At 39.0% G+C, this 12336-nt stretch overlaps 1 protein-coding gene across 5 annotated transcripts in view; it reads right to left on the bottom strand.

The window, feature by feature from the left end:
* The window catches only part of CDC42BPA (CDC42 binding protein kinase alpha), a 332255-nt gene extending 323348 nt beyond the window's left edge, over positions 1–8907 (bottom strand). For 3 of the 5 annotated variants that reach the window (XM_025383585.1, XM_025383661.1, XM_025383814.1), the window contains exon 1: positions 8080–8364. In XM_025383585.1, coding sequence (XP_025239370.1) covers positions 8080–8257 — 178 coding nt within the window. In that variant the 5' untranslated portion in view covers positions 8258–8364. Of the gene's footprint in view, positions 1–8079 lie in introns of all 5 variants that reach the window. The other 2 variants (XM_025383741.1, XM_025383503.1) reach the window with 2 other exon arrangements.
* Positions 8908–12336: the final 3429 nt, after the last annotated feature.

The following is a 12336-nucleotide window of genomic DNA, read 5'->3' as shown; positions in this document are numbered from 1 at the left end:
TAAAAAAAAAAAAAAAAAAAAAAAAAAAAAAACAGAATGGGAAATAAGCTGACAAAATACAATTATAAATCACCAGAAAAGGAAGAATCCTAAACCAACTTTTAACTTTTTAGAAAAGTAAACTATTAGTCTTATGTCCATTTTTCACAAAGAGACATAGGGAGGTTAAATAACTAAATCACCCAGCTAATAAACAAAGTAGTCAGTCTTAATCCAAAACCCCTTGCTCTTTTCCAGTATATTGGTTTAGAACAGAAACATTTCAGGTTAGGTGTTCTACTTGTGGATATTCACCATGGAAACTCTAAGGAAACTGGATTAAGTGTTATCACTATGAAAAGACCAAACTAAATAAAAGGTGTTTTTTTCATTGATTAAGCCTACAGTGATGTTTAAGCAATCTGAAATAAAACTGAAAGTTAACAAATGATTGCACATGACTGAAATAATTCACAATCTTTTCAAAAGATTGTTTTCATCCATATAAATAGTACTTTCCAGTATAATTAGATCGGGGTGGGAAGAACGGCACTGGTGAGGAACAGTTAAAGAGAAAAATACATCTAAATCAGAAAAAAGAAAAAAGGCCAGGTGTGGCTGCTCACATCTGTAATCCCAGCACTTTGGGGAGGCCAAGTGCTTGAACTGCTTGAGGCTAGGAGTTCAAGACCAGCCTGGGCAACATAGTGAGACGTTATCTCTACCAAAAAAAAAAAAGAGAGAGAAAACTAATTTTATTCCCCTATATGCTGTTTGTCTTTAAAAAATGAAATTAGATTGTCCTCTATGATTATTACCTGGCCTCCCCAAAACCCAGAACAAAAATTAACAGTAACCACAGTTTTAACTGTTCACATAACGCCAAAATAGCACCAAATTATATATGTTTTCTCCTTAATAAAAGTATATATTTTCTAGTTTCCTTAACAGTAATATAAATAGGTGCTGGCACTGGAAACACAGTGCTTCATGGATATAATAAATAGTAGTAAAGTTCCCACACTAGTCCAAAAGTCTGAAACCAATGGCCTAGCAAAAATGTGTTACACGACAAAAAACAATACTTAGCACTGTAACAGGATTTTAAAACTATGAGTCCATATTTTCCTCTTAAAAATCACAAAGTAATGAATGCAATCTTTTCAGATAGACAATAGTTTTGTAAAATCTATAGTAATAAAAGATGTAAAAAATAAAAGTAAGAATTTCTATATTTAATGTGAATGACTACACATAAAGAAAAGCAAGTTTAATTAAAGCAGGAAAAGGTCATAATTAAGAGATCTCTCAGTAATTTCAAGGAGTTTAGTAATTTCAAGGAGTTTAGGAGTTGACAGCACTGGTTCATTATGATGTCAAATTTCACTCTACTTTTTAGGGTGCTTTTCTTAGATGTAATTTTACCAACAGCATCACTCATGTTATTCCAACATGATTAAATTTATCTTTCAGTGCACATGACTTTCACACAGAAAATGAAGTTCACAGCCACTAAGTAAAACAACTTATTCAGATTTGGATTCTCTCTCCAATCCACACAATAACCCAAATATCTCTCAATATTTCTTTCTAACCCTGCAACTCAGGAAGTTACAAGGAAAACCATGACCTTATACTGGAAGAACATTTCCCAAAGTGTATTCTATGAAATACTGGTTGCCAGCCATCCTCCAGACGCTCTGAAAAAAAGCTTATTCCATAGTCAGATAAACTTCATAAATTCTAGGATAATCTGCCGTATTTTTAACATTAAATGTTGTCTAAAATCGTCTCCCAAATTGATTTATTCATATAAACCTTTCCCCTTGCCCAAGCATCTATTAAATATCCCATGGATTTCCAGAATACACTTTGAAACTAGGGAGGGAGGTTAGAGTGAAGAGGCCCTAATCCCAAAAGAGAAGCAAACAGTTCCATGAGGAAGAATAAAGGCAAACAGTGGGATTGGAAAGGGGAAGCCAGGTCTTTGTGTCCCGTTAACATGAAAGCTAAAGTGCTGCTCTCATACCATGACAGATAAAGAAACACTAGCCAATAGAAGGTTAGCCATTCCCCACCTACTGACTAGAAAAAGAGATGACAGTCATAGGAAGGAAGTGTGTAGAAGCTAGCTAGATAGAATAATCCTGGAGCTCTACTCACCATTAATGGGGAAGAAAAGGAAGCCCCCTTGATTTGGAAAGGAGTTTTTTATATACAACAAAAAACTTGTGTCTGGGATGATCTATACTTACAGTGTGGGTAATTCAAAAACAAAAATCACACCAGGTGCAGAGGATCACACTTGCAATTCCAACACTTTGGAAGCCCAAGGCAGGTGGATAGCTTGAGGTCAGGAGTTTGGGACCAGCCAGGGCAACATAATGAGACCCCCATCTCCACACAAAAACAATTTTTTTTAATTAGCTAGGCATGGTGGCACTTGCCTGTAGCTCCAGCTACTTCAGAAGCTGAGACAGGAGGATCACCTGAGCCCAGGAGGTTGAGGCTGTAGTAAGCCATGATGGTCTTTCATAATAATTATTATGATAAGACTTCTTGACCCATCAAGATAGGGCAACAGGAGCTAAGCAATTCTTGGTCCTCGATACCTAAAACTTGAAGTCCCTATCACTGGCAGTTTCCTGAGCAACAAGGGATGGGAAAAAATCTGATGGAACTAGCAAATCCTCACCTACATCTACCCTAGAGTTCGGCTGAAGTGATGGGAAGCTAAAACCAAGAAACTACTACCCTTGTTTATAGGTCATATGGTTATCACTCAAACTCAAAAACTTATATACCTCTGACAATCAATCAAAGTCAACGCCCATTAGCCCAAAGTCAGAAAAGGAAAATGACAAAGGAAGAGACAATAAATCATCGCAAGAAATACAAAAGAGTGAAATTAACTCCTCTGCCCGTTAAGTTCTTTTAAATTAAAAATACCCAATCATTCAACAAGTCAGACTGAAGCAGCAACTCGGGAACATGGTCTTCATTCTCATTCTCTATCTCCCTCTCCCTACTCACTCTCATGTTCTCCCTACCCCATGTCTCCTCTTCCCATCTATTTCCAAGTCTACATCTTGTCCATACCTACCCTTTCCCTTCACTAGGTGCTTGAGTAAGTCCCTAATCTATTGTGTGCCCTTTTTGATAAAATCAACTGTCTATAATATTTTCACTGTTTAACAGTCAACACAGTATAGCTGCACCTACACTGAGGTATTTCAAACTCTTTTTATCTCAACCTATAGTAAGAAGTATGGGAACAAGAAATACAGAAAAACACAATGTTTTGCACAACAATACTTACTCCTGCATTTGATGTACTTTGTATTTTCTATTCTAGTCTTTAATTTTTTAAATGCTGGTTAGACTTAATAATTGATTTTAAAACCTATCACAACCAGCAGGAGAAAACAATGAGCTACATAGATAACATACTGTCAATAAATGTACCAAATAAGAAAATGATCAGGGAACAAATTTTTGATTGGCATGGAAGTGTGGTACAATAAAATATTTATTTGAGCTAAGTTATTTTATCCTAAAATAGCCTGAGCTTACTGTGTTATAGTATTCAAGTCCTAGGAATTATGGGACATTTCATAAAATTTCCAACATACTGCACTATTTATTTTTATATACTGCTATACTAAGGTATGCCTTACATTTCCATATAAAATAAATATATTTCTAACATTCCTAAAGTGTTAATCCTGACCTCCTGTTTTCACTCATAAAGCAATAGATTATTTCTTTAAAAAACCTGGGTGTGGTGGTGCCTGTCTGTAATCCCAGCTCCTCAGGAGGCTGAGGTGGGAGGATCTCTGAGTCCAGGAGTTCAAGACCAGCCTAGGCAACATAGTAAGACCCTTGACATGGTTTGGATTTGTGCCCTCACCCAAATCTCATGTCAAACTGTAATCCCAGCGTTGGAGGAGGGACCTGGTGGGAGGTGACTAGATCATGGGGGCAGACTTCCCCTTTGTGTTCTTGTGATAGTGAGTGAGTTCTCACAAGATCTGGTTGTTTAAAAGCGTGTAGCATCTCCTCCTTCCCTCTCTTCCTCCCACTCCAGCCACGTAGGACGGGATCTGCTTCCCCTTTGCCTTTTACCATGATTGCAAGTTTCTGGAGGCCTCCCATGGATGCCTCCTGTAGCCTGCGGAACTGTGAGCCAATCAAACTTCTTTTCTCTGTAAATTACTCAGTCTTAGGTAGTTCTTTATAGCAATGCGAGAATAGACTAATACAACCCTGTCTCTAAAATAAATCAATACATAAAATAAAAAGGGTGATGTTCCTAAAAACAAAAAAAATTACTAATGAACATCAAGTATTTCAAAGACTTTAGGGCTTGACAGCACTAGTTCATTATATCTAAGTTCACTCTACTTTCTAGGGAATTTTTCCTAGATGTAATTTTATCAACAGCATCACTCTTACGCTATTCCATCATGAATGCCAGTAACCAGTATCTTCCGGCAACTACCTCTAAGTGTAATTTCTCTTAAAAAGAGAGAGACAAATAGAAATATTATAATAATAGCCATTACACTTACTGAACATGCTTCTACCATGTGCCAGCATTGTACTGGATAAAATCATTGCACTTACTCATTATCATTCCTAGAATAGAATATTAGGTGGCTAGTATAAAGGAAACAAGGACCCAACCAATATTGCTGATTATCCTAGTTGAGAACTTAAATAAAATAAATGTAATCATCTGTATCAAATGAACATTTTGATAATTCTAACTGATTAATAAATTCTACTCAGGAAAAGCTAACAATGAGGAACAGCAGATGTGAAGAACAAAAGTATCCTAGAAAAGATACAGATCCATCAACACCTCACTTAATTAACCCTCGTGTAAAAAAAAAAAAAAAGTGAACAGCTTTATGACTATTCTAATAAAAAGAAAAGCTTAAAGCATAGTACCTGCTGATATGTTCTAGGTACAAATTTATTAAACAGACTATTCTCTATGTATATATAAAATCTGAAAAAGCTATAAAATTACTTTTAGTGATAATTTCTATGTTACAAAGTCCAATATTCAAAAACCATCAAAATACAGTTATCCACATACAGACAGCCTTGCATATTTATTTTGTATTAAGTAATATTATCTTACATTTATTAAGTAAATTGGTAAGTAATTCCCTAAACTTCCAATTTCCCATTTAAAAGTAGGGTGTGGCCGATTTAATAATGATATACTAATTCAGTCATTACTAGCAAATTAGTTTACAATGTGGAAGTTATCTTTACTTCTACAACTCCACTGTAATTTATTCTAGAGTTATGCTGACACCCAGACTATTATTGTATACACAAACATACATAATCATTTCAACAACTTAAAACTAAGCAGACAAAAATCTTTCAAATATTATTTACTATAAATAAAAATAATACATCTTATTAAATTTAAATGTGATCTATAGTCTTAAAGCACTTTTATTCCCGTGCTCTAGTGCTCATTGGCTTAATCCTCTTTCTCTTTCCACTTATTTCCTCCCTCAAGCCATCAACACCAAAAGCAAGAAATGCTGTCAAAGAAAAACAACGTATCTGACTTTGAATTGTCAGTTTTCTTATTGTCATGATACTGCTATGAACAAAACATTAACTGTACCAATATAAAAATAAAATGGACTAAAACTAGGAATAAAATGAAATTGATATAAATGAAGCTGAATACAGCCGGTAAGAATCTTGGCTGACTCCATCTAAGAGTAATCTATCATCAGCATAAAAATAAGTAGCATCTAGCTGACACTTTCATTAATATAAATAATGAACACAAATATGTAAGAAATTGTATTATTTATACTGTGTTCCTGTTGCAAATAATCTTTTAAATATTTAAATAAAAGGATATTTTTTGAATTATTAAAAATCAAACTTAAAATTACACCATTTAAGGCAAATCTAAACTACCAAATTTAACCCCAACAACAATCCCTGTAAATTTCCACCAGAGTCCCAAAAAATAATGTTTAAAACATTTAACTGAGGTCAATTCACAATCTGGAAATATTCGTAGTCTTAACTGATTTTCACATATTGTTAATAAAATAGGACATTTCCCCAAAATGTAGTAATCAATTCATATGAAGAACATATGATCTATTTCAATTCTTAAAGAGACTGGCATTCTTAATCTAAATTCTCAAATAACTTAAAGACATCAAACACTACTCACTACACAACTCCTGACAGCCTTTTCCATTCTTTCTTTTCTTACTCCTTATCCAAACTTCTACACTAATAAAAATAAAATTCAGCCAAATACTTATTTGATATTTGGCTTATATGAAAATATACATAAACGAGGTGTTTTTATAGATATATAAGAAACGACATCCAAGAAAAACATACTTTAATGGAAAATACATATAAATTATTCTAGCACAGCAAAATATCTCATAGCATAAAACTACTTACCTAAACTCTAATAATCAGAAGGCAGTGGAGAATACAGTTTTCTCTTTGTCATAAATCATTTAAAATTATATTTACTACTGGTACATACAGTTCTCCCATAGCTTCACAGATAGGAAAGAATTCACTAAATGACAAAAATCACAGACTAGAGTATCACTAAGGAACCATAACTTAAGAACTCAGGTTCCAACTCTAAAAGTACCAAAACCCTTTAAGTCTCAAAAAAAAAAAAAAAAAAAAAAAAAATTAACATTACAGAATTTCTGAATTTGAGAGACATGGGATGTAAAACTACATATGCTTTACAAAATATTTTATTCAACATATAAAAGACATATACTCACAAAACCACTACCAAAGTCAAAACTGTCTCGCTCTTAAGTGAGAAGTTACTTGAAAGATGGTTTAGATTGCTTACATTCCCAGGGTGAGTCTGGCAGTCTGTTTTGAAGAGTTATTCTACTCACATTTACATATTTTTTAAACCTTATGACATCACTTTGCTAGAAATCTTCTTATACTGGCAAATGGAAAAAGGTTATTACTTATAGGCATTCTTGGATCAGTGGTTTACCTGAAAAACTAACTTTGAATAAATTTCAAATCCAAAAAAAAAAAGACACAATCAGCACCTGACTTTTACCTCAGGAAAATAAAGTTTTACTTGGGAACGAAGATATTTTAGCATAAGAACTTAGCATAAGAACAAACTAAAATTAGATTTCCAAAGGTACAAAATAATATTCGGCCAAAATCCTTCAAAAGCCAACGTACCACTACTACAGACAGATCTGGGTGACGATGCTTGCTTACTGCAACAGTGAATTTCTGGACGTTAGAGTGTACCCTGTATATAACAGGAGACGCTGAAGAACTTGAGCCAAGCCCTCAAGCTTGAAGGTCATGGAGCGTTTGCTCACATCATTGATCTATTCCAATACAGTAGGTCTTCTAAATCACATCTATATTTAGAAGAATGAAGCCAAAAATCTAACCAGTTTAGATTTAAATTAGAGTAAAATCTCTCAAGTGTAAGCTGCCCCCAAACATTCTCCATCAACTACTATCACAAAATTTTAAAACTATTTATGTCATTTAATCTTACAAACATAATTTTTGGAAAGTCCATGTTTAGCAGTTTCCTTTGCTTGTACTATGTAGAGATGAAAAAAAACCCACTGATCACCACCTTCAGCTTCCTGTTGACCTAAGGTAAACACAGATATTATATCTCCTCCCATTTTGAGAATAATTTCCATAATCTGAATGTTTCCACCAATAAATGCCTTTCAAATGAAGGACTATTACAGTGCCATGTATTAGGCAACTGTAACCAATAATCCACTTTTGCCCATCACAGAATTGATTTAAAATATCTTACTGTTGACCTAAAAATGTAAGTTCTTCATCGCCAAGTTCCACATTAGCTAGGCCTTAAATCAAGGTAACAATTGAGCAGCACAGTTCTACTCCTGGGAAAATATTTACCAAAAACTAGCAGAAATCTTGAATAACTAGTGTCTATTTTTTTATTGTATTTTTTCTTTCAACGGAGTTTACTCATAACTCTCTATACCAATTAAATCATAATGACCAGCTAACGATTAAGAGTTTATCTAAAAATTACAAACTTACCCCATTCTAGGTATTCGAGAATGTTCTTCTCTCTTCTCAATGGAGAATTATTGCATTCATCATAAAGACAGATAAGTATATCCAGTAATGTCTCCACACTGAAGCACTGCCCATTGGTCTGAGCGGGCCCGTCCAAAATAAACTGCTCCAACTGCCTCAAACGCACTTCTCCAGACATGTTTGCTTCGATTTCTGCTGGTTTTCCTTTAAATTATTATGATGACTTTTACTATTATCTGAACCTAAATTTTAAAAGGTATGGTTTTAAAAATAAACCACTTGTTATTCAAACAACTGTCATGCAATGCTGGTGCTGAATTAAACATCCAACACACCGGTAACCTCACTTAACTGAAGCGTCTTCAATTTCACCCATATACATATATTTTGAGGGTAAATTACCATAAAATATATACTTAATGCATTTTTTAAAGAATAATACAATTAAGTCGTATATTTAAATAAAATAATTAAAAGTACAACGAACTAGAGAGTCAACACTTCTTTAAAAAAAAAAAAAACTCTTCTCCTTCATTCGAAATTCAACTCGTGCAACGTAATCCTGAAACGAATCCAGTTGCATCACTAATGAATAAAGTCCGATTTGCATCAGCAATTCACTTCCCGGGAAGAAAAACAGAAAAGGGAGAAAAAAACAGAATGCATAGAAGGGGGAGGGAAAACCAAATATGTTGCTGCAAATCCTCCCAACCACCACTTGGATAGTGCATCAGCGGCAATTTCTCCAGCGGGAAAGGGAGGGGGCGAGGTCCCTGAACAGCCCCTCGGCTCGGAGCACGCCAAGTCTTGCCCGGAGGACGCTTTTCGTTTCTCCTCCCGAGGTCCTTCTTTTTTAAGGCTTTGCAGTCAGTCCTATTTTCAACGGATTCCAGTGAAAACTCTTCATTTTTCTCCAGCCTTCTCCCTAGGGCCTGACCGGCGGCGCGGCCGGGGATGGAAGGCGGGCTGCGGGCGGCACTGGCACCGGGCTCCGAAGGGGCTACTTGGCCGCCCGAGCCCGCTCCATGTCGGTGGTCACTCGTGGGCCGAGCCGCGCCGCGCCAGGCAGAGATTCCCCGTCTCCCCCACACCCACACCGCGGCCGCCGCGCCGGAGGCTCCCGACGCCCCAGGCGAGGGGGGGTGCTTCTCTGAATTCAAAGGACAAGAGCCGCAGCAGCTGCGGCGGCGGCGCGGGCGGCTCTGGCAGCTACTTCTCCCCCTTCTTCACACCCCTGGGCTAAGGGCATCTTTCCTCAGCGAGGAGGGAGGCGGCCGAGGCGCAGGAGGAGGGGTCGCTTCCGCGGCTGAGGAGACCAGAGGCTGCGGCAGTCCGGCTCCCAACCACTCCCTTCCTCTCCCTTCCAGCCCTCCCCCGCCTTCCCTCTCCTCTCGCGCCCGCGCCCTGGGTTCCGCGAGGCTCCTCCAGTCCCGCCGCACGCAGGCGGAGGCTGACGAACGAGTCTGGATCCAATATGGCGGCCTGGCCCCCCGGCCCCGGCACACGCGCGCGCACACGCCCTCCACTCCCCGCCCCCGCCCTGCCCGAGCCTCAGCCCCAGCCGGCGGCCACGCCGGGCGGGGTCCGGCCGGCGCGCCCAGCGGAGGCCCCCAAAGGGGCGCGGGCTCTGGGCCGCGAGTGGTTGCGCCAGCCGGAGAGGAGGGGTGGGGACCGCCTCGGCGGCGAGGCTGCGGTTACCGCAGCGTGGAATGCGGAGCTGCGGGAGGGCTGGGGAAGGCCCGGGCGGCGGTGGCGGAGCATATGGAGGCGGGATGACCGGGCCGCGCCGGGAGCTGCGGCAGGACGGGGCGCGGGGTGGAAACTGCGCCACCGCTGCGCCGTGGCCCCGGCTCCCCGAGGCTTCTGGTGCAGATAGCAAAGCGGGGCTCCTGCCTAGTCCTCGGAGACATCACCTGTCTGGCGCGTTTGTTAAAGGCGCCCAGAAGCAGCGGGCTTTAGGCTTCCGACAGAGCTGGAGAAGACGAAGCCTCTCAGCCCCTTACCTGCTCCCCACCCACCCCCCAGATTCGGTTCGCGCACACTCCAGAATAATCATTTCTGAGTTATCTAATTACAGCACTTCGTGTGTCATTTCCCAGGACAAAAACAATGACAGACTTGTCCGCGCTACCATCGAAGTCTTGGGTCTGCACGCAAAGGATGGAATCCCCCATCTCCATTCCCAAAAGTTTCCCTACGGGAGCCTGATAGTGTCTCCTGCAGAACTGTCCTAGCGGCTGCCTGTTTTTCCCTAGCCATGGTTACCGCCTGCGGGGGATTCAGCCTGTGAAGGCAGTCAAGGCAGTTCACCGCTGTCATCAAACCTACACCCCCGTGTGCACGCGCACACACACTTGTAACCCAGTGGCACAATGCAGGAATTAGGACAACAAAGGCAAATCATTGAATAGCTAGGGCACCTGATGCTTGTAAGGCCCTTCCAGGTTTTTGTGAATCTCGGTTTTAGGAGAGCTCCCTTTAAAAAATTCTCATGGAAGATGCCACATTTAAATTAACACCACAAAACTGGGTCGTTGCAGTTCTGTTACTTTCTCTTAAGATTGCCATCTCCTTTATGGTCCTTCTCTAAAATACAATTATTTTATATTCCCTCCCCACACCTGCGAGGCGGTTATGCCCACTATGTTAATGCCCACAATTGCATCTTACATCTTGATAATATGGAAGCTGAGGAAGAATTAGAAATGAGGGCCTAGACGTAAAATGAAGGCTAACAGAAGTCGATTCAAGTTGTGATTCACGAAATAGCACGAATCTTTTATGAAATCTACACTTGCAACGTCTACACTTGCCTGGCTTAAGAACAGCATTATTTTCAATGCGGTCTTGACATGAATAAAACTTAGATTCAAACAAAAGGTCAATCATTTCCAGCCATGACATCTTTATATGGGTGTGTGTTGTCTAATTCTAAAAGTAGTAGAAAAGCAAAAAGAAAAGTTTAATCCTAACACAGATAATAAGCAATATTTTGGTGTTTATTATTCAAGTCTTTTTCCTATGCACTTTTACAAAAATGATACATAATAAAAGACAGTTTTATAGCCTCTTGCTTGAAATTAGCAATATATTTTGGACATTTTTTCAGCTCAACAAATATTCTTCAACAATATGGATTTTAATGGTGAAGCCAATTTTAACAGTTTCGTCTGACCATAAGATGCGGTAGCAAAGAAGGAAGCAATTTCTTCTCCTTTTTCAAGTATGGTAAACTAAAGAACTGACTCCAAGATACCTACTTTTCCAACTTACAAATAACTAAAAAGAAGTTTAAAGGAGAACCTAAAACGTGTTAGGTCTCAATAAATGCTAATTGACAATGGAAGTATATGAGATGTAGATACATTTTTTTTTAACAAAAGAGTCAAGCTGTCAGTTCTCTACCAATTCTATTAGCACTTGGGTACCACCCACAGTCCAGGGTATTGATGGTTGCTAAATAACCCTTTCCACATTATTTAGAAAGCAGAGAGGAGAATTTATTTTTATTTAAAAAAAAAAAAACACACACACACACACACACACAAAGAGAAGGAAGGAGGTTGAACCCAATCAATTTTGCTTGAATAATTCAAGCTCAGAGACTTAATAATTAACTAGACACTAAACGCATTGTGTGGGTGTTATTTTAAATGTTCCAGTTGAAGTGTGAACATGCTTGTTAATGAAACCGGTCTTAAGCCAAAGAAAGGCGCAGCCCAGCAGCCGTACAGTGCTTGAGGTGTTCCTGCAAAACAAGAGTGCCACAGGCTGCCTCACAGGATATTCTTTGGGGAAAAATAGCCTGGAGGAGGTCTTCTTTGTGAAATTCTGCTTGGGGGCCTGGAGATTAGATGTATACCACTGCAAATGCCCAATTTGTTTGAAATAATCAGAGAATGTTTTATGAAGATGCTGGGAATTAATCTGACCATTCAGAAAAGAAAGAGGACAGGAGAAGACAAGAAGGTAGGAAGGTGGAAAGAAGAAGGCAGGACAGAAATCATTAAGCCTAGTCCCCAGTACGAGCTCTCTTCAACTAATCCTCCAATTCAGGGCTAAAAGCAGGAGAATTAATCCACCAATTAATATTTTTAACAGTCAGCCTAACTCTCACCTTGGTATATCTAACTTCAGAATAACTATAGGGTCATTGTTGGAGAACGGAGCCAAAAACAAGGTGAGTGCCACAGTAGGGCTTAATGTATAGCACTGAGGATGTTTTACCACTTCTCCTTTTAGCCTAGCCACATCCTG

This window comes from Theropithecus gelada, chromosome 1, assembly GCF_003255815.1.
Source record: "Theropithecus gelada isolate Dixy chromosome 1, Tgel_1.0, whole genome shotgun sequence".
Classification (NCBI taxonomy): Eukaryota; Metazoa; Chordata; class Mammalia; order Primates; family Cercopithecidae; genus Theropithecus; species Theropithecus gelada.
The sequence above is the reverse complement of the archived record's forward strand: the minus strand, read 5'-3'. Positions and strand labels throughout refer to the sequence as shown.